This window comes from Plectropomus leopardus, chromosome 21 (assembly GCF_026936395.1).
Source record: "Plectropomus leopardus strain MGB_pleo_1.0 chromosome 21, ASM2693639v1, whole genome shotgun sequence".
Classification (NCBI taxonomy): Eukaryota; Metazoa; Chordata; class Actinopteri; order Perciformes; family Serranidae; genus Plectropomus; species Plectropomus leopardus.
This window is the reverse complement of record NC_142196.1, coordinates 11,872,807-11,894,186: the sequence shown is the minus strand read 5'-3', so window position 1 is coordinate 11,894,186 and position 21,380 is coordinate 11,872,807. Positions and strand designations below refer to the sequence as shown.

Genomic DNA, 21,380 nt, shown 5'->3' with positions numbered 1-21,380 from the left:
TTGATTGATATTGATTTCGAAGAAAAAATATTGATTTAAAAATGATTTGGTTGCTTTCACTAAGCATCTAGATCAGAACAGCGTCCAGCAGCAGTCTGTTATTACTGTTATTAATTGATTATTCAATGAGGCCATGTCATAATGTAGATAAACTGTAAAAAGCAGCTTCATATACTTATAATGGTGGTCCTACACAGAGCAAAAGCAATCACTATCAAGAAAAACACAAATTTTAAGGATTAAATTGGAGCCGAGGAAATGAAAGATGTGATGTAATAAATTAACATAACACGTCTTCTGTAATTAACTTACAGTATCTTGGTGGGTTTAATATCATTACAAATCATCTCTGTGAACTGTCCTGGTACGGTCTATCTGCACTCATCTGGTACTCCAAGTCAGTGCAAGCAAACACTAAGAGTCATTTGCAAACTATTTGTTGCAGAGCTGCTTACGACATGGGCTGTGAACGCAAGCGTTTTTGCGTGATTATTAGCATGGGCAACCACACGGAGACCTACAGGGAAGCTCAGGCTCGAGCTGATAACAAACACACACACACACACACACACACACACACGCACACACGCACACACACACACACACAAACACACATCATAGGCACAAGCACCCCAATCATTTGTATCTTGAAATAGGGATCAAATAATGCCTCGTAAACACTGTAATGAGCGCCGTGATGATCAACAGCTACTCTGTCTCTCTTTCTCTGTCTCTCGTGGTTGAGGGCCCACACTGTTCACAAACAGCCCGACGCTAATTTGGGATAAAAAGAAAAATACTGACTTGCAATATTTTGCTGGTTTACCACAGATTTCCAAGGGACCACACATACAGCAGTGAAGTACCACCCACTCTCATTTGATGAAATTAGGTTAGGAAGGAGCCTGTTCTGTGCTTTCCGCCTTTGTGAGAGAAGAGCTCATGGTGTGGAAATTAAGAGCCTGTATGTGCTTGTGTGTGCGAAACGTGTGCATTTGTGTTTGTGTGTGTGAGAGGCTGACTAATCCCTCCGCAGAGCTGAAACGAGTTAAAAACACATCAAAGGGAAGCTTAACCTCTGTGAAACCTCACCGGGTTTTCAAGAACAACAAATGATCATTCTCCTCATTGTTTCCAGGGGGACTCTTTTCACCGCTGCGCCGCTGACTTTTCCCTCAGTCCTGGGAGTTTTCAAAAAAAAAAAAAAAAAAAAAAAGCCTGTGGTTTCATTTTTAATGACTGCGCCGTTTGAGTTTGCGCGTGTGTTTGTGAAAGAATATGAACGCGCGTGGATGTGTGAGTGGGTGCACGCATGTGTGTTTGCACATAAAAGGAGGGTATTTTTGAGTGTGACATGGCAAATGAGGAAAACCAAGCTAACAAGGACATGCAGTTCGACTCGGAATCATTAAAATGTACGACATCCTGACCGGCTATACAACAGCTATGTATGTACAGAACCAATGGCGTAAAAGAAGGGGGGTAAGATAGGTGGGGGAGTATGGGAGACAGAAGGGGGGAGAAAGTGCAAAAGAATATCAAGATGAGGAAGCCAATTGTGGTCTGAGACCTGCTTTCCCTAGAATTCTCATTATCACAGCATAATACTGCTCCTTCTGAACTTCAGATGTTTGCCGGCTTTTTTTCTTTGCTTTTGCTATGTGAATTTGAAACAGTGCTCTTGTTCAACCACTATAAACATATAAAAAGAGCCACGAGTCACCCATTGACGCTCATGGAAAGACAGGAGGTCAAGATGGTGATTGTGCTATCGCCGGCGCGCCAAAACCACATTTTGGATAATTCATTAAATGCTTTTGCAACGTGTCAACATCTCTGTGTGCCTCAGCAGTCATGTAAAACTGTAAAAAAAAAAAAAAAGGCCTAAAAGGTAGCATTGCTAGCCTGTTGTTAAATTGCTGGCATATTGACAGACAAAATAAAACAGGGAGGAACGAAGTTTGACCACTTACACATGTATCTGTTTTTATTTTTCCCCGTCTTCACAACGCGGGGGCTCAAACACAACAACGGAGAGAAATCAATAAATAGCTCTAAAGTATAAAACAAAATATAAAACAACGTCTACGATAATAAACATCTAATATACTCAATCACACACGAGCACACACTCACCCACAGGCACTTACAGAGAGACAGAAGCACGCAGACACATAATGCACTCGCACATAAAGACACACAGCCACAGCCACCGCAGTAGATGCAGGACACATGGCGCACAGCTGCAGCGTAATCAGAGACTGTGTTACAGCCATCCACATCTGAGGTATGTCTGTGGATACTGATGATGTGCTGTCCCTCGTTTATCCGCAGCACAACTCTCTTTTCTCCAGTGTAAGACACATTCATCAACACTAAGGAATTTGCAGTTAGTCACTTGCTCTGTTTATCTCATTTGCCTATCTAAGTTGAATTAATTTCTATTATAGTTCATCTGATCTGTCAGGATTTTTAAATAAGTGCAGACAAAAATATTTTAGTGCTTAGTGCTACAGTTTTCTTGCAAAACAAGATCATTATTTGGAGAAGTATTTGCTAATGTTTTAAGCTACAACTGCTCAGAGCATTGCAGCATTCTAAAGGATGCAATCAGTGGCTTTTTTATGTAAAGTGTTGTATTGTGAAACTGTAAAAAAAAAAAAAAAAAGACGTTTTCTTGGAATAAATCTCATCAAGGCACAGTAGTAGCGGCAGTTTGAGTTGATTTTTGTTGATTTGAGGGAATTCCATCATTCGCTGCTTCTGGAGCCGCCCTCAGGCTAAAAGCACCCTGGGATTTGACTTTGACCTGCAGGACATTAACCTCATACTGAGTGGACTCCCTGGTGAGGAGCCTGGGGTCAAAAAGTCATGACAGGTCAAAGTCTTCAGGGGGCTTCATTTGTTCAGATTCCGGTTTGTCCTCCCAGACCGAGCGTCTTCCAGAGAGGCATTTGGCCTAATCCTAACGCTTCACCCAAGGCCTGACTCACCTGCTCTGTCCAGCCGAGTTCGGCTCAGCTTGGGTTTGGTCCTGTCATCTGTGTCCCCTGTCGCTGCGTCCAGGCTCAGGGGATGAGGGAGGCGGAGGGATGAAGGTAGGGAGGTGGAGAGTGGAGGTGGGCGGGCACTGAGGGAGAGGGGGAGGTGGATGGAGGAGCACTGCTGGGAGGTGAGAGGAGGAGGGAGCAGTCGCTCCACTTGTCTACGCATGGACCTCTCCTCCTCCAGCTGCCTACGCAACCGCTTATTCTCCCTGCTGAGGGAGTTTAACTGGCGAGAGAAAGAAAGAGACAATGAGAGACACATATGCACAGAGGAAGACAAAGAGAATAACAATAGTTTTGAAAGAAAAACCTTCATGTGTAACCGTGAAACAGACGGAAGGTGCAGGAAAGATTTTTGCTGAAGTTTCAAGGAAGTTTAAACATCACACTCGTTAAGTTAAATCAACCAAATTACAAAACTTAATTTGAAGTTGCCAATAAATATCAACCATCAAAAGTCAACAGCTATCAAGTTGATGAAGTAGCTGACATCCCATTATGTGCTTAATTCATCTTTCACAGTTACTTTCATGCCTGTTGACACAGAAATGCGAGTGGAAAATTGCGAGGGGGGGTTTTTGGGGAGAGCATTGTGTTCACAGTTTGAAATGGTTGCAAGTAGGAGTCATGCGACGGTGTAAATTTCTACATGAAAACAACCAATTTGAGCGATCATTAGAGGTCGATTTGACACAAAATCATCCGTGACACAAAACAAATCGCACATCGTCAGAACATGATTGGGCTCCACGAAACACAATTACAGACTAGCTAAATTGAGGGTGTTTTATTTTTTGACAGGGACATTTGGGTAACGGCAGGGAGGAGTGTAAGTCAAAAAGTGGCTTTAAATGCAAAAAAAAAAAAAAAAAAAAAAAGCCTTTACGTTAGTGTACAGCGTGGTAATTATATGCAAAACGTGCCAGTCTAAAAATTGTAATAAGGCAGATAAAAGAGAATGAAATATTTGAAATCATGTATTTTTAGCTATGAGGAAGAGTAAAATAAGAAATTAAAGGATGGAGAGACAAAGAGACACGTCGGGTAATGACAGTTGCACTTATCCACATCTGTTTTTTTAGTGTATGTATGTCTCTGTGAACGCTGCGGTTCAAGAATGATGTCACATCGACATGTCTGGCCATGTGTGTGTGTGTGCATATGTGTATGTGTGTGTTAGGGGGGAGAGAAAAACACAAACGGAGATGAGACAGACACATTTCCGGATGGTTCTGCTAACATTACCCTTCCAGACACAGTGCACGCACGCACACACACACACACACACACACACACACACACACACACACACACACTCACTCAATAAATCTGAGCAAATGTATTACATCTCATGACTAGAAATAGCAAGGTCTTAGGCTTAACCCTCAAAGAGCCAATGACATGTCAATGTGTCAAAACTATCCTAAGACGCTTAAAGAGTATTTACTATCTTCAACAGGCAAACATCCTTCAACGTGTTCATTTTATGTTGTGCCAAAAGCAATAGAATTTCCAGATGAAAAACACTGAGGCTGACATTTGTAATTAACCGTATATTCAAGGGGACCTGTTTAATTTTCCTCGTCTTTGGTGGTTCTGGATGCTTCCCTAATTGCAAAGGAGGGAGGGGGGGGGGGGGGCGAAATAAAAAATCACAGCTCGTCTCCTCAACCTTCACATACTGTGGGTGAACTGGTGGGCATACGTTTGGATGAAAAGGAGGGAGGGAAGAGAGAGAAAGAGACAGACAGAAAGACATGGAGGGGTGTGTGTGTTTCATTGCTGGTGCATGTTTGCACTTTTTCATTTGTATAGCTGAGTTTCCATTCAAGTATTTTAATACAAATTATTAAAATTATTGAGCTGGAAAAGCTGCGTAGAGACGGAAAACTTTGAGTGCCTTTCTTTTCGTCGGCAAAAAAGTTTTAAAACTTGGTTAATTTTCACTGGGATTTTGACTCTCTTGACGTTCGATGATTTGCCCACTGAAAACATCACTGGTGGAGGAAATATTCAGATCCTTTACTGAAGTAAAAGTATTAATACAACAGTGTAAAAATACTTACATGACCTTTGCTCCACCATAAATAACCGTATTTCACAGTCTATGACCATGATAAATGTTTAAATTTTAGAAAACATGCCTTTCACACAACGATTTAAAGTTTACTGTCCTTCCCCTAAGCCAAATCAAAAAACAGAATTGTGCTTAAAATTTATTTGAAGTGCCTCCTGCCTTTTTGCACCACCGCCTTTCCCTCTCATCAATTAAAAACAGTCCCTAACTAAAAGTACAATCAGGAAAATGCATTTAGGAGTAAAAGCATAGAAAATTAAAATAAAAGCAGCAAATCATCATATTTAAGAAGTTGGAACCATAACATGTTTCCGTATGAAAAAATTATTAGCAAAATAACTGCGGATTAATGTTCTAGTCATATTTTTTGTATGCCTTGTGTGCTAAAACCTAATTTGTTAAGTAACTTGTCATTGCAGTTATCAAATTATTATAGTGGAGTAAAAAATACAACATTTCCCTCTGAAGTGAAGTAGAGTAAAAGTACAAAGTAACATGATATTTAAATATTCAAGTAAAGTACAAGTACTACAAATTTGTACTTGAGTACATTACTTGAATAAATGTACTTAGTTCTTTCTTAGTTCTGTCGCTCCCTGCAGCTTCTAGGTGTGCTGGAACTTTGCAAGCATGAAACAACCTGGACATTAGCTGACACTAAATCACAATAACAGCTTGAAAGAATCTCAGTTTTTTTTTTCCCTCTGATGTTCATCTTCAGCCCAGTTTGATGGAAAAATCACTTAATTCGCATCTAATTTCGTGTGACATTTCAAAAGTTTGCATGAAATCCGCCTGACAGTCGGATGGAAATCATGCGTGCGCGTGTTGGTGTTAATATGCGCCTGTGGGCGAGCGAGGAAACAACGGCACTAAACCGCTTTGTGACTATGAGTAAATGAGACTGATCCAAAGCAGAGACACAGACCTGATTTATAACCCAGCGCCTTTCACATAGATAAACTGAGACATTCCATTCAGCTTCTTTACTGATATCTGTACGTGTGTGCAAGTGTGTATGTGAGTGTGTCAGGTGGACAGTGAGGGGAATAGCCTTGTGTAAATGAACCGTCAACATCCTATCCTCTCCAGCTGTGCTTGGATGTTTGTGTGTGCGCAGGACATCCACGCTGGATCGATGTGTGTAATGATTCACACTAGAGATTAAGAGGTGCTATTACACACCTGACCTGTTAAACAACACCTCTCTCTTCCTCTCCGTCGGCCTCTTCCTCTGCTCCTCTGCCTCATGCATGCAAGCTAATGCCATTTGCTTTTTTACACTGAAACAACACTACATTAAAACTTCAACAAGTACCAGCTTTTGTCGTATCCCGTCAATCAGCGGGCCATTCGGCAGACTAACAAAAGTCGGGTGAGCCGTTCCCTAGGCCCTGGAGTTTTGGAGAACTGAGGGGGCTGAGGAGTACTTTTGATTTGTCTCTCCTTTGGTGATTTGTTGACTCTTGTGAAGTTCAACACAGTAAAAAAAATGTCAGCTTTTCCTCAGAATATTCCTCTGTGTTTTTTCCCCCCACATTGTTTTATCACAGCGGGCCATTTCCCTACGCTGTCATGGAGAGATCAGCGCAGCTGTATTGATATACATCCCTCTCTCAGTTTCATGAAAGGGAAATCATTTACCAGTGGAAAGAAACGTCACTGCTTTTTCCCGATACGATTTGTCCCCCCCCCCACTTCCCCACGCCGCTCACACACACCCCCACCCGCTGCAGACTTTTCACTTTTATCGTAGGAAAAGGAAATGGATGTCTGTGCGCGCTTGTGTGTAAGTGCGCGTGTGTGTTTGAAGTTGGACGCATGAAAGCTTCCTCTTCTGTGTGAGCTCAACAGCAGGTGGGCTTGTGTGTGGGTGTGTGTTTGTATCTGTCGGGTAAAAGGACTGTCAGGACCCAGTGTGTGTGTGTGTGCGTGTGTGCGTGCTTACTTGTTGATTTAGCATTCCGATGGCCTCCAGGTTGCTTCGCAGTCTGGTCTGCATGTCCTCGATTTTGCTAAGGTTTAGAGCCACATAACCCTGCTTTTCCATGCTGTAACACAAGAATACACACACATGAACATGTCTGAGAAATTAACTTTGACGTCTCTAAATCTTAGTACCTGAAGTAGTTTAAGAAAACAGAACAATAAAACCTTAACTTTCCAGCTGCTGCTTGAATCTGGCTCTGATTTCCCATAAAAAGCATATTAGGTACACTTCTGCTGTCTTGGTAAACTTTTAAACTCCTATTTTTGTGCAATGATATGCATTTGCAAGACAAAACAGTTTCAATCAAATGTCCTCGAAATCTAGGGCATAAAGAAGTTGGCGTACATCATCTTCATTATAACCATCTTCATTATAACTTATTACTAAACTCAAAGATGGGTGAGCAAATGAGTTCCAGGAATCATTAAATTATATATGAAAGCGCATATAAAACCGAATAGAAAAAAAAAACAAAAAAATACAAAAACAAAACGAACGCAACCGCAGCCAGGGAACATTAAGAGTACAAGAAGCCATTTAAGATTTTAACTGTTTATTAAAAACGTTTTGGGAAATGACAAACAAATGTTAGGGTCTGCTATCTTCAGACTCAGGGCTGACTAAGGAATGTCTATTAAATTAACGACGGTGGATAATGGTGCTCTGTACGGGCTGAAGAGCTTGCTGCCCCCGCTTTACGCTCTTTCTTTCATGCCCCAGTGAACCTGTCCAGTTAGCATTCGGAAAAACCTTCTAAATACTTTATTGAAGACTTCTTAGCCCATTAAAGTACCACTGTACCTCCCCAATGTTAATTTTCTTATAAAAGAGCAAGCTGGGATTTTTCTATCAGAGCGGTGGATGGGAAGACCGTTTTGCTTCAGTTGAGAAGATGCGCACACGCTCATCCAAACGCTAATAAATGGCATTATTGTTTCTGTGGAGTGGGTGAGCTGAGACACACACACACACACACACACACAAACTTTTGGCCCTATTAGCGTTAACTTAAAACATTTAACATCTGAGGAGACACTTGAGGGAGATGCTAATATGTGAACCGACATTTTTGTCTGAAAAGTTTATGAGATTCATTAGTGAAACAATTCAGCTCCCATGCATTTATTATCATCTATGTTGAACCTCATCCAAGAGACAATAGCAACAACATAAACAACAGGGATGTTAGCACCACTGCATAAAAACACTATCCACTATCGTGACTGGAAAACAGTGCAACTATGACTTACAGCACATTGCTAAAACACAAAATAAAACCATTTTCTAAATATGAAAAGAGGGAAAAACAAACACAGCTAAGCTGAAGCACTGATGTGCAACGTTTGTTTGTTTATGTATTTTTGTATATATTATCATAATATTTATTCAGCTTTAAGCCTTTCGAGGAAAGGATACAATCCAGTGACCCAGCTACAGTTTTAGTCTTGCAAGACCTTGTACTTAAAAATACAAACAAAAAATAATCAAATAAATAGAAACAACAAAAATAAATAAATAAATACATAAGAAAAAAAAATCCTGTCACTCCATCCTACAGGCGGCTGAGGGAGATTGTTGTTTGCATGGAACCGTAATAGCTGAGGCCTCTGTCTTCTCTGTCATCACATCATGACCTTACGTTACCTTTCCTTACGTTGCTTGTGTAATTCTGTATATATCGATCTAAAATAAAAACTATAATAATTCATGCATCATACATGCAGCTGAGAGCTATGTCATTACATTGCGTGCTCATGATGACATCATTGCATTACGATACGTGTGGCCCCAGTGGAAAGAATAATAAATGTACATATGAGCCTTTGCCCTCTGCTCATAAAAGTAAGCATAGGTCAAAATCTAAATTATGTCCATAGCTCAAATACCATAGGGAGTGTTTGTGTTATTATTTAGTATATTTTTTTACATTTAGTTTTTTGGTTCAATATTTTTTTGTGTTTATTTATAAATTTTGATTGGAAAAACCATGTCCCATATTTATATTTTAACACGATAATCGAATGTTATGGTTTATTTACACACATAACGTTTTAGTTTAGGTTATACAAATTTAAGGGACATAAAGCATTTGAAAGAACTCAAAGAACGACCTCACAATAAGTAAATATACCAATTTGGACTCTGGCTGACCATTCTATTGCAGAGTTCAAAAGGTTAAAATAACTGAACACCGCATTGTCAATATGTAATTTTTGTTTCATTATCAATATCTTTTCAAAATTAAGCTCAAATGGAGTTACAAGGTTTGTGAACAGCGAATGTCAAGACACATGTTTTGTCTCATTGATTCAAAGGTCGCATCTCAGCCAGTTAGTGCATTGCATTCAGTTTTTCAACAGTTTTCAGTTTATTAAGTTTATGGAAGCTTTCTGTGCTCATTTTTTTTAATACTCTCCATTTGTTAAATGTGTAAAACTCAAATACCAACAGCAATTATTTCTTTGAAAATAAATAAAATATTAGAGAGACAAGGTTTCTACCCCACAGCTGCAATATTTTGATATCGTATCTGTATGTTTTTGATGAATTTATCCAAACACGTATGAATAGAAAATGAACCATGATAATTCTTATTTTAAAAATTCCATACATACACCAGCCCACAGAACTGGATCTGAATCACTGCCTATTAACCAACTAACTAATCAAGCTTGGCCATTTTTTTTTAAAGAAACCTCATTTCCTGAAATTGACATTCATAAACTGAACATAATTGCAAGTGACCCTTCTGAATCTTTTAATTTCACACCATAATGATGATACAAAGAACATTAATAAGAAGAAATGCTGGAATTTCCTTTGATCTTTTTAAATTGTAAATGCCTGTTAAATTAAAAGATGAGTTCCCGTTGCTACAGCGAAGGGAAAAACAGGAGGCATAAACTTTAAATGCCAGCATAAAATCCAAAGCGCCACCATCTCCACAGATTCTTCACATGATTTAAGCTCTTTCCTCGATGCTAATGTGGTCTTCAGCACATCATGAAACATCACCGCCGCTGAGACAACTGTGTGAGATTTATGCTCCCAATGTGAGAAGGCAGCAATGCGCTTAGTGCTTTGGCATGACGCCTGTGTAAACATGTGTTCCTGTGTTTACACGCAAACATGGATGTGTGTAATTAGCGGCCTAACCCAATCAGTGTGTGTATAATTACAGTCATTAGTGTCAAAGCCAAGCTGCCATGCTCTCTAAACCAGGCAATAAACTACGTAGTCCAATCTCGCTCTCATCTCTCTTATTTACTGCTCTCATCTGAAAATTTTATGCAAGACTTGGCTGTCTTCTCCCGCAGTCTCCTCCTTATCTCCTCTCTCTGTTTCTCCGTCACGTTGCTTCTCTGTGTTTGTACAAATCCTCTGCTGTGATCACTGGGTGCTCTTAATTGGAAGCACATTGTTAATGGTGCGACTGATGAAGCCTGAGGCTTTATGAGCACCCCCCCTCCCGAATAGGTTGTGTCAGACAGTCACAGCAAACAGCATCGATTTCTGCTTCCACCACTTAGTGCATTTCAATGTGCACTGGTTTTTAATGTTTTCAGATATTATTTAGATCATCTGAGGTGAAATGTGAAAGACATTTGATGGCAAATCATTTAATTATCTTGATGCTGGAGTGTAACTGCTGTTGAGAAACACATTAAAATGTTTGCATTTTCTCTGATTTGCAATGCATTTGAATTTTAGATCAAATATTTTATTGTATATAGTAGTGCATTGCTTGGCAACACAAATACTGGTCTATGGCACAGCAGCCATTTTTACATTTTTACTTCCTTCTCATATTAAACGCTCCTAGAGGGAAGACAGGGAAAAGGAAAAGAAAGTAGCATCCTCCTACAAGCAACAGTAATGGTTTGTAAAACATACAAAGCTATGCATACAGTAGCACCTTGGAGAAGGTTTTTATAGGCATACTGAACAACGTGACCATGGCCTGTCAGCTTTTAAAAGGATTGTTGATTAAAACAAATACAGATAAGAAAATGCTTTCTGTGAAACAGAGTTTAGCTATTAGAGCTATGATTATTGTTCTCCTACATTTTTAGACCAACTGGTGTCTCTAAACAGCCATTCACGTGTTAGAAGATAGGTAGGGTTGAAGATGAATCCTCCAATAACGGTTTTGTATTAGAAAAAAAAGGATGATGCCATGACAACATTTCCATTTGCCGCTCTGTCAGCTCTGCTACACTATATGCATGCATATTTATGCTATTATGTCTATTGTTGTGCAGTGCTTTTTGTGGTTAGCGTTACATGCTGTGTGTCTACTTTGGAGGCACCATGGCAAGCAGCCGTGATTGCGTGAATCTTCTATCCCAAACTGGCATATTCTAACCATTGTACAGGTGTTGGATAATAAACTGGTCAGCTTTCATGCCACATCAGTTTCCAACAGGATATCAGGAACTGGCAGAGGCAAGAGATGGGGAGGAGTCGTGTGCTTTATGCTAAATAAGGACTGACGTGACAGAATGTGAGGTGCTGTCCTGTTCCTGCTTGTCCTGCGCCATAAGGAGAAAAAACACTTTGGATGACATATGCACCGCTCAGAGGCGTCTTTAGAGCAGAGTTGCTGCCCATTTTCAGGAGAGGCAACCATGTGGCCATCTTGTTGAGGTAAAGATATGAAAACAAAGTCAAACCATGACACATGCAAAAGATGGAGCCAACCAGAGTCTGGAGCACGTTCCAGGACACCACCACTGACGTCACCAATGACGACAATGAACTCACTTAGTCCGTGGTGGATTTAATATGAAAAAGAACAGTACCAAAAACAACATTTAAACCATTCAACAACCAGAAACCATGGCTTACCAGAACCATCCAGGATGCCAAAAACACACACACACACACTGCAGCCAATGTTGTATCTTGTATGATTACATGTGAAAAATGAATGATTGACTAATGGATTTCCATATTCAAAAACAATAAATAAAACTACCAAATATACATATATTTTAATAAAGTTTATCCTTGAAATTGGTGACATGCTCTTTTTTTATGCTTACAAAACCCCCACAAATCTAACCTTAACATGAAAAGGCCTCTGTATATTTATTGAGCTAAATTTCAAACTTCTCTTTTTCTCTTTTCCTGACCTTTCTGTTGGCTTTACTAGTACAAAATGTCATCAACACCGTGACGCTGTGACATTCCAGCTGCTTTGGAACAGGAGGCCATGTAATCATAATACATTTCTTTAATAAAGGCATATCTAATGACAAAACCCTCACGCCGTGTTGATTGCTGTCAGCGATAGTGGCAGTAGAGAGACACTGAAGATATCCCCTTTTCCACCAGTAATGAGATTCATACACTGAATGTATATGGCTGCCATGCAAATATCATGACACATCTGTTGCCTTATGGATGTATGATTTTCATACATATGGCATTTCGGGTAGGTGCGTGTGTGTGTATAGAGGGGGGCACAATAATGAAATGAAATAAATTAGGAATCCTCATAATAAAGAAACGAGGAAAGAGAGACAGAGAATGGATGGGGAGACACTATGGAAGAGGCTTTCATTCACTGTTTTTATCTCGTTCCATGTTATTATATTCGCTCAATCAAAACCCCTCTTATGCATACATCTATATGAACTGCCTTTCTCGCTCTGTCCCTCTCTCTCGCTCATTCGCAATTATGAGGGAAAGACAAAGAAAAGCGATTCATCTTTCTGTCGCGGCCCCTTAATGATATCATTAAAATGACTGACAGCTTTGAATAGCATTGGAAACCTACTCCAGTCAAAACAAATCTGATCCGTTTTGGAAACAGAGCCTGGTGGTTCGTTAGGGGAGGGGTGCAACATGAGCGTGTGTGTAAAACGGGGTGAGGTGGGGGGGAGTTGTTAATGAGGGAGACCTCAGGGGGGTCACGCGGAGGGTATGGGGAGTAGTGCTGCAGGCAGGTGCCCCCACAAACACCCTCTCCTCTCACATCCATCCTACATCCAATCCCATCTGTGCCACATTCATTTTAATTGCCTTAATGAACATAATAAATATATCTCCTCTCTATTGATGAATGCTATTTGACAGCCATGGGGGTGGCAGGCAGGAGAGGATGGGCCCTTGATTGGAGTGTAATCATTGTTAAAGGCCCAGCGTGAATAACGTATTCAGATTGAAGAAGAGGCACGCACATATACACGCAGGGGGAAACACAGGTGGCAAGGCCCACGGGGTGTTTCATTCACAACTTGGCACTCCTGCTGTTATTATCATCATCAGCTTTGTTCGGGCTAGATTGTGTGTGAAAGAGGGAAACATGGTGGGCAATGCTTTTTTTGTTGCGTGTGAATGCTAAACTCTGATCAGCTGCTGGATGCACACAAATATATATGTACACTCACACACACACACACACACACACACACACACACATAGATGACTCACGTTCTCTCGTCTTGCCGGATGCTCTGGTCTCGGATCCGGGCCTGCAAACAATTATAAAACGAAAAACAAACCTGTTTGTGATCAGCCCTCTTTTGTCTCTTCCCTACTTGTACTTCATTGCTTTTCCACTTTGCCCTTGTTCACCTTGAAGTGCTCCACATCTCTCTCCTTCTCATCCGCCACTTCTTTCAGTCTCTTAACCTCCGCCTTCAATGTGCCATTAGCGTCCTGGAGATGTCTGACGAAGCCAAGGAGATGCAGGGTTAAACAGAAGTATATACATAGAGAGAGGCAGACACAGAGGAAGACAGATACCTATTATCATCAAGAGACTCTTGTTAACATGGCAGGCAAAATATTCTGCCACCAATAGTGTCTGCATTTCTCTGCTTCCAGAACGGCCTTTAACTAGCAGCTGAGACACACAAACACACACACATATCATGATCCATTATAATGAAACGCTATATTTCTGCAGCCATTCATCACTTACCCCTTGTGGCTATTTATTTCAGTATTTTGTTATGCCACCAATTTTCAGTCTCCATAACTATAAAAACAATTTCTTATTCAGATGTTTATTGCACTACTATAGCACACATCAGAAGCATGAAATAGTCCTTTTAATGGAAGCGGAAGTATACTTGGGCAGGGTGTTATGTATAAGGAGGAAATATTCTATCGTTCTAACATTTTGTAGCCTTTGTGTTCCAGGTGTATAAAGACTACCGTTGCGACAGGTTACCATAACAAAAGTGTAAGAACAGAACACACAGTGGAAGTTAATAGAGAGTTAAAAGCAGACACAGACAGTTGCAGTGCTGCTGGGCGGGGCTGAGGGAGGTATGGCACCACAGGGGGGTGGGATGACAGAAGACAGCTAGACCGCTTTGATCTCTTGAAAGAGGAATATGTCACGCCCATGTCTGTGTGTGCATGTGTGTGTGTGTGTGTGTGTGTGTAAGTCATGATGATGCAAATATGCAGAATGGCTGTCAGGTGCAAGCATTTCAGAAAGTCCACCTAAATCACTCAGACACATACTATACATAAAAAACACAAAAACTCAATATAATTGCAAACTCATCTGGTGGGAAAAGTGGCCTAGTTTGCAGGTGCAGTGGTTAGCTGAGCTGTAGCATAAACTAGCATACTTATCACACACACAGATTACAACATACAAGCAAAAATTGCACTCATTTTAAAAAGCTAGCAAACCTGAAGATCTCACTATGAAATAAATACTCACTCTTTCTCTTCGGTGACAATGAGCAGCACCTTGTTTTGGGCCTTCATCTGGGCAGTGAGGCTCTCATTGGAGGCCCTGAGAGGAGAGGACAGACTTTTGAAATCTAATGATGAAATTCAAAACTGCACTCAGCACTCCTTCCAGGATTTTGCGGACTGTTACTGGGTTTGTTGCAGCCTGAAATGGATGATTTTACGGTAGTAGTTTTGTTGAATTTGCGTAAACCATTGTAATCACAATAAATATGCAATATCCTGGAGGGGCTGACAAGACAAGACTTTTATAAGGATATAAATACCCGACAGTTTAACACTGTCTTTTGCAGTACTAACAAGAGGACACTAAATGCAAAACACTTTAACAAAAAATGTAGTAGTACATTTATCCGGTGGTCAAAGGCTTTATAATATCAATTAAAATAACCAACAGGAACAAAATATTTTCCACAGACAAGTGTAATGAATAATACTACTACTGCTACTACTACTATCACTAGTATTACTTTTAATAATAATAGTAATAACAATAACACATCATAGTGTGGTCATACTTTTGTTCAGTGATCCAACGGTTAACATTGATCATGACCAGCTGGCTCTCATGGCGAAGGTTTGCATTGTCAGAACGTGTTCCCTCCAGCTCCGACCGAAGTGTGTCCACCTACAACACAGTCATACGTTATCCATCTCAACTCAAGCCATACAAAAAACTCTGCATAGTTTGTTTTTCATGTTTACCCTGCATTCGTTACTTCCCTTACTTTAAAAACCCTTCATCTTTTCTCTGATTGGATTTGTGATGGCCGTAAGTTTGAACGATAACATTCAGTTCATTGTTGTTTTGATGTACTTTAGTTAGGGAGTAATTTTAACAGCACTAGCTTTCCACATTTAGATGGGTTAAAGTTTCTCGCTCACTCTATGCACACACACTCACACCAAAGGTGTGAAATAAAGAAAGGTAAAAAAGGGGATAAGTGAGGTTTTAAAAGATGGAAAGTGGAGACAGGGTGAAAATAAATGTCAAAAACAGAGCATAATAGCAACACAAGAGAAAAATTAGGTAAATGGAGAATAATGGAGGATGAAAGAGATGACATTTGCAGACGCAGGTATAAATAGCAGGGTGAGGTATTAAACAGGTGCAAAGGAGGAAAGATGGAGGTTGGGGGGAGAGCAGGAGCCAACTGAAGACGAGATTTTACAGAGAAGATGGGTGAGGGGTGAAAACAGCAATGGGATGGCACCGGCCAAACTGCTGACTTTTTCATTCTGCTTATCAGTCAGGACCTTTCCAGGCCTAAACTCTAGGGACCCTGACACATTACCCTTATCGCCATGGAAACACCTTGATATACCATACCATCTTCCCACAAAGAGTTGGGCAAACATGAAAAAAAAAGTTTCCAATATGTGGGCCATGATTTAAGTATCCAAAAATGTCATATGATTAACCCAAAATGTCAAATATCAACTGCTGTGTGGGTTGAATCAGGCACTAGGTGTGTGAATGTGTGTGTATGTTGAATCCCATATGTCTGACAAAATATTTTTCTGTTGATGCTTATCTGGAAAACATCACCTGATCCAGCTGATGCAGAGCTAAATGAAAAAAAAATGTGATGGAGTAATAAAAAAGTGATTATGACATACAATAACCCTTTGTTTCATCATTAAATGGCCTCAGAGTAAAAGGGAAATAAAGAATATAAGCCAATGAGAGCAAAAAAGAAATTGAAGTATGTCAATATATAGGTCTGACTCTTATGGGCCACACCCAAATAAGGTTGCAGGACTACTGCTTGTGCACCCCGAGGCTGAAATGAAAATAAGATGCTTTTAGTTGCCAGAGGTGAAAATGTTTTAAGTTATTTACAACTTAATCTAAAAGAAGCCAGTCTTTCATGTCTGCACCACATCTACCGCGGGCTACAGAGTGGGCAGACAGGTCAGGAGTTCACCAGCTGACCAGTCAATTTTGTTACATTTTCAATGAGAGGAATCCACGCAACAACTCACAGCAAAATGTGCAATCTGATATAAAAATCTGCTGGAACATAACATATTGCATAGAGCACCTTTAAGATTTTATAATATGATGACGAATTATATTTTTAATTATTGTCACATTAAGGAAGGGCTGTATTTCAACAAATAAAGCAATGAAGAAAAAGTGGAGCAACAATGACATTACATCAATCAAATCATTCAATTTTGAAGAGTAAACCAAGTCAATTGTAATTGCATTCAACTGCAATAGAATAAATATTGTGGATCCCCTGGTGCTTGTGATTTCACCTGTTTTGTATCATGCATAGACACATCTTCATGTGAAGGAAGTTCTGTTGTGAACCAGAAACCCACATTAATGCTCTAATATTAATTATATACACAAAAATATCAAACCATACTATTCAAAAGCTCAAAACACAGCCATACTCACATTGAAAATGCACACGTGCACACACACACACACACACACACACACACACACACACACACACACACACACACACACACACACACACACACACACACACACACACACGGTGGCAGGATCTGTGCTCTGCTGTAATGACAGTAATTACCTGTGGTCTCACATTAACATCTCCCTCCTGACTGTCTGACTGGCTCGGCTGGTGGAGGGATGTAAATCGCAGCGCAAGTCTGATGTTGTGATTAGGACTAAATTACGCACCATCACTCTGTTTCCACCAGTGTCAAGGGAGGCAGTGAAAGGGTGTGTGAAAAAGAGGGTGTGTGTGTGTGTGTGAGAGAGAGACAGAGAGAGAGAGGGAGGGACCTTTAGAGAAAAAGGGACAAAAGAGGTGCAAATGCAAACGGGGGGAGGAGTAAAGTAGCATGCCTGCTTAACATTTAGATTGGTTTTGTTGCACAAATATTTTAGCAGATGATGGGGGCTAAAAGGGGCAACAAAATGCATTTGGGACACACTTATAACCAAGTTTGGCAATACTGCTGGTCCTTTCAGGTCTATGCTAGAGAATATGAGTTGACTACCACAGTTCTGGTGAAGGGTTTGGGATTTTTACAGCTGCTGCAACAGTATTTTTCATTTTGATAGTTTATGCTATGAAAATAAGGCAGAGTTGTCCAGTCCACGGCCTTTTCATTGACAATAGAAACAAGATGGACTTTGTGCAATTTTCTTCTGAACTTATACATCTGAATGAACTTTCATGACAAACCACAAAGCATACCTGCAGACAGAAAACAAAAAAAAGTGGGGCCTTAATGGATTTTCCATCTTTTCTATTCTCCATAGAGCGGTGGACTAGTATCACATTGCACATTAACTGTCCAGGACAAAAGTGCATTTTCACTAAAACAGACCAAGCTGTCCAAGGTCATGGGATAAACATAATTTAAAGTTAACTTTTCTCGGTAAAGAGAGTAAAACGAAGAAGGGTGGGTGGGGGGATCAGAAACAGACAGCCTGGTTGTTGCTTCCATCACCATCAAACCGCCAGAGCTGAATACGAGCCATTACTCTGTTCCACTCAGCTCATCAGAGCACATCCTCTCATCAAATTAATGAACACATTTATTGTTAAACACGTTTTTATAAAACATTCATTCATTCTGTCTAATTAAAAGACCCAACAGGCCTGACATCACTTAAATATGCATACTTATCACTCACAGGGTCTGAATTAAAGATCTACAGGCGTGTGTGTGTCTGTGTGTGTACACTGTATGTGTGCATGTGCGTGTACGACGGCGGGAGAGAATGAGGTTTCCTAAGCAGGTCTTCTCACTCTAGGCTTAATGGTGATAATCATGGCGTGACCCAACATTAAGACCATGTGTGCGTGTGTTTGTGTGTGTCCCACTCTCCCTAATGGTGACGATGATGACATGTTCTCCATTAGACTAGTCAGTGGGCCACAGCAGATCTAGCATATTAATGATGCTGATGATGGCTTCTTTAATTACCTTCGTCTGCTGCAGCATGGCCTCACTCCTCTCTCCGAGTCCTTTCATCACACACGCTCCTACGCATGCTGCTGGGTTGTTTATCAGTGGTTGCCATTACTGAAGTCCCCTATCTTGCATCGAGCCTGCATGAGCACAGCTACATTACCAGCCTTGGTAAAAGTTTCTTGACAACTTACGAGCTACAAGTTCCACCATCTAGTAGGTGTTGTTTAAAGGGGATCTATTGTGTTTCTCCTTATTTTCTGTCATATAGCATATATAATGTTGCAAGGTCGGATGTTCACATAAAGAGTGGCCAAAATTACAAATAATGACATAAACGTATGTAAAAGTTATCCCTCCTAGCAAAAGCCTCAGACTTCAGACAGTTCTGAATACTCTGTTTCTGTTTTCTGTTTCAGTACTTAACTACCAACAAAAGAATATATTTGGACAGATTTCTTTATATGGTCATCTGCTCCAGGCATGCCACTGCAGGTGTTACATTTTGTAGCCTACACTGCTGCATATGGCTACATGCTAATATCAGGGAAACATGTAGACAATGTTGTCAATTTTGGGTAACAGCCCTGCTAGAACATGTTGAACATGTTGTATTTATAACTTTTTGTTTGTGATTTTTTGCACAAGAAGGTGCCACTTAATACAGTCATTCCTTTGCTGCAAGTACACTGCTACATGTAGCTACAAGCTAAAATGTAGTGTCTCAGACAAAGGGTAAAACTGCTGTTCCAACACAGACAGTATGAGGAAAACTGTGTTTTTTGACCATTAAAGCATTTACACGTTCTATAGTATAGAGTGGAAAAAAAATCCAGATTTATAATCTTCTACTCTTAGCCTTTAATCAGACAGTTTCTAACCTACATAATAATATTGCCAATTTTAAACAGCATTTTCTTTGAGGAAATGTTATTGTAGTGATGCTTGTTTTGGATAATGTTAAACTTTTGAGAAGTTTGTTTCTTTTAGTTTCTGAAAGGGCTGATTTGTGGAAAAACAAATTCAAAATTATCACTGTAAGGTATAATAATAACAATAATATTTTTAAAAAAGTATTGTTTGGTGACTAAATTCAGTTATCATATTAACACTTGTCATTTGACAAAACCCAACCCTAGAAATTACTCAACTTCATGGTGTCAGTCCATAGCATCATTTGTTAGAGTTACTTAATACTTGAGATTGAAGTCGTGCAACGGGTTTACTGGAGAAAGGATGCAAATACTGTTGTGCAGCCGCCCAGACTGCTACAGTTTATTTGTTGGTAAGTTCTGACAATAGAAGGCTATAAATGTGTCCTGGATGTGAGGGATTCCCATTTGGCAGACCGTCCGATATTTAGCTGTCCAGGTGACCAGCCTGCAACAGTGCTGAGCTGACAGCAGCAACACAAAAGAACAATTTTAGGTTTTTATTGTTGCTGCATTGTTTAGTGATGAGCTGATGCAGCAAGAGTTTGGGAAAACACTGCCAGCCCTGTTGTTATTTTTTCAGCACCTTAATAAAATGTTGGAAAATAAAAATAATGTATAGTGGTGGGAGACATTCATTTATAATTAGTTATTTTTTCCAACATGATTGATTTTCAGCAATTCTGCACACACACAAAAAAAATGTGGCAAGACCAATCTCTTTTTAGAGCCCCTCAGTTCAGTTTTAAGTACAGTGAAGCAAACTGGGTTATCAGCAAGCTTCATACTATTCACTTGTATAAATTACATCATCTCTTAAAAGAAGAATTTCTATGAGATTAAAGTTTCAAAACAATGCTTATATTGTTATTTAACTATTGTCATTTTGAATGGTCAATGGCAAAAGCAATTAGACATTCCTACTGATGAATGGCTTACAAATGTTTGGTTTTAAAAATGGGCAGATATTCTATTAAACATGTGTTATCTGTTTCTTCCTCAATTGACTTTTCAAATTGATTCTACTGGCTGCTTTACTTTTTTGTTACTATCACATTGTGATAGCTCCACCTTGCATACACAATGTTGTGCATGCAAGGTGGGGCTGGTTGGCTCAAATCCACAACATGACTTTTTAGCATAAACTATGCCACAGAAGTACAACAGAGTGAAAATTGTGCCAAACAACTCCAGCTCCAGCTTCCAACTACAGTATGCTGCTGTGGTAAAATATTGAAATTAAAGGGAGACATACTTTCATAGGATTCCACTCTGAATTTTTTTGATCGTATCAATTTAAGCTACCCAGTCTGCATTCATTTGTTCTGAGACTGAGATTAAGTGTGAATAGGGTGATGTTACACAGTTCTTTTAGAACATGTGAAGAGGATTTTAACAGTGTAAAACATGCAGCTAAGGTGAGAACAGTTAGCCTTGAATAATTACAATAATAGCATTCTTACTTACTTTTATTAGAGGCTGTTAGATGAGTGGTAGCTGTGATTTGTAAAGACTCATTTCCATTAGTTCTTCAAGTTCCTTTGATCCAGGTCACAAATACACATGTATAAAAGTAAGGAATGTGAACTTTGACTGACTGATGAATTTGCCTTGGCGTCTGGCAAAAACTATGTAAATACACATTTTGAACACTTGGAGAACAAAAGGTTTCAGTAATCTAACATTTCTTTTAAATCTATTGCTAT

The 21,380-nt window shown here is 39.8% G+C and overlaps 1 protein-coding gene across 3 annotated transcripts in view; it reads right to left on the bottom strand.

Annotated features, from left to right (window-relative positions):
• Nucleotides 1-21,380, bottom strand: part of LOC121960984 (uncharacterized) — a 163,996-nt gene that overhangs the window by 50,398 nt on the left and 92,218 nt on the right. For 2 of the 3 annotated variants that reach the window (XM_088072334.1, XM_088072336.1), the window contains exons 23-28: nt 15,352-15,461; nt 14,802-14,876; nt 13,697-13,790; nt 13,553-13,593; nt 7,073-7,175; nt 2,994-3,273 (exon numbers count right to left, since the gene is read on the bottom strand). In XM_088072334.1, the coding sequence (XP_087928460.1) occupies nt 2,994-3,273; nt 7,073-7,175; nt 13,553-13,593; nt 13,697-13,790; nt 14,802-14,876; nt 15,352-15,461 (703 nt within the window). Of the gene's footprint in view, nt 1-1,956; nt 3,274-7,072; nt 7,176-13,552; nt 13,594-13,696; nt 13,791-14,801; nt 14,877-15,351; nt 15,462-21,380 lie in introns of those variants that run through there. The other variant, XM_088072335.1, reaches the window with a different exon arrangement.